At 52.5% G+C, this 1055-nt stretch overlaps 1 protein-coding gene across 1 annotated transcript; it reads left to right on the top strand.

Moving 5' to 3' along the window:
* Positions 1-439: 439 nt before the first annotated feature.
* Positions 440-808, top strand: PG985_010012 (uncharacterized protein; the record flags this gene model as incomplete). Its single annotated transcript, XM_066829780.1, has 1 exon — positions 440-808. One exon carries the CDS (start codon positions 440-442, stop codon positions 806-808), a length of 369 nt encoding a protein of 122 aa, XP_066682170.1.
* Between the last annotated feature and the right edge of the window lie 247 nt (positions 809-1055).

Raw genomic sequence — 1055 nt, 5'->3', positions numbered from 1 at the left:
GGCAGCCCAACGCAGCATTGATTGACACCCCGTTTCAAACATTGTGCGCGCTCGCTTCGACTCTGCACGATTATCGTCCGGGTAGGCTCACATATACTCAATAACGACCTCACGATATAGGGCACTGCCATGCGCATTCTGGGAGCCAGCCGAAAAGAAGATAACGAGCATGGTTTCAGATGCTTGGCAAGAAACACGCTCATTCTTTTGATATCCACCCAGCCCATCACTGTCACCACTTATACGAATGCTGTAATAAGCCTGAGCAGTCCTCCGTACCTTGGTATCCAACAGGTTGGGTCGAAAATGTTATCTTTAGCAACACGACCCTGGGCGGTGACCTGACCCCCATGCGAACATGCGGCTCAAAAAATATGCAGGAGTGAGTGCCTGTTGGCACTTTGCAACTTATTCGCCCCTTTTGGGAAATGCTGCCGCCATGTGGGCATGGATGGTACGGGTGCCCCAACCGACAACCGACAAGCGACGACACCACCCAGCACTTACCCACACACCCTTAGATGATCGTAACCAGAGGAAAGAGTATATTGTTCGTGACGATACGCAAATTGTTTTACAATGCCCAGCCAACCCACACACCACTCTCCGATATCCCATCTCAGCCAACGGCTCTCGCCCTTCTCTTGTTCTTGGGAGGGTCCCGAAGCGGACACTAGCAGGCGCCCGTCAACCCGTCCTGCGCAGAATGGGGTCGACCGTGATCCACGATGATGTCCGAACCTGGGACCTTCCCAAGCTTCGTCTGCCCTATCGAGATATCCTAGCACCTACTTACTACAGTCCATAGCTTTGCCGCGCGCCCTCTCGATCATTAAACGAGAAAAAGGGGGCGATCCATCACGATGATGCTCTGCTCGTCCCGGGGAAGCACACTAACTATCGCAAGGCTCAAGCAATCAGCCCATACGATGAGGCTCCTCTTGAATTCCCACGTGGATGCCAAGGAGATTGTAGAATGCATCCCTGGCTCTCCCTAATCGACCCACGAGAAATCACAATAAAAAAGGAGCTCTTCGGTATAGGAGAGGAAAGAC

Source organism: Apiospora marii (assembly GCF_038362585.1).
Source record: "Apiospora marii strain CBS 49790 chromosome Unknown utg000006l_segment0_segment0, whole genome shotgun sequence".
Classification (NCBI taxonomy): Eukaryota; Fungi; Ascomycota; class Sordariomycetes; order Amphisphaeriales; family Apiosporaceae; genus Apiospora; species Apiospora marii.
The sequence above is the reverse complement of the archived record's forward strand: the minus strand, read 5'-3'. Positions and strand labels throughout refer to the sequence as shown.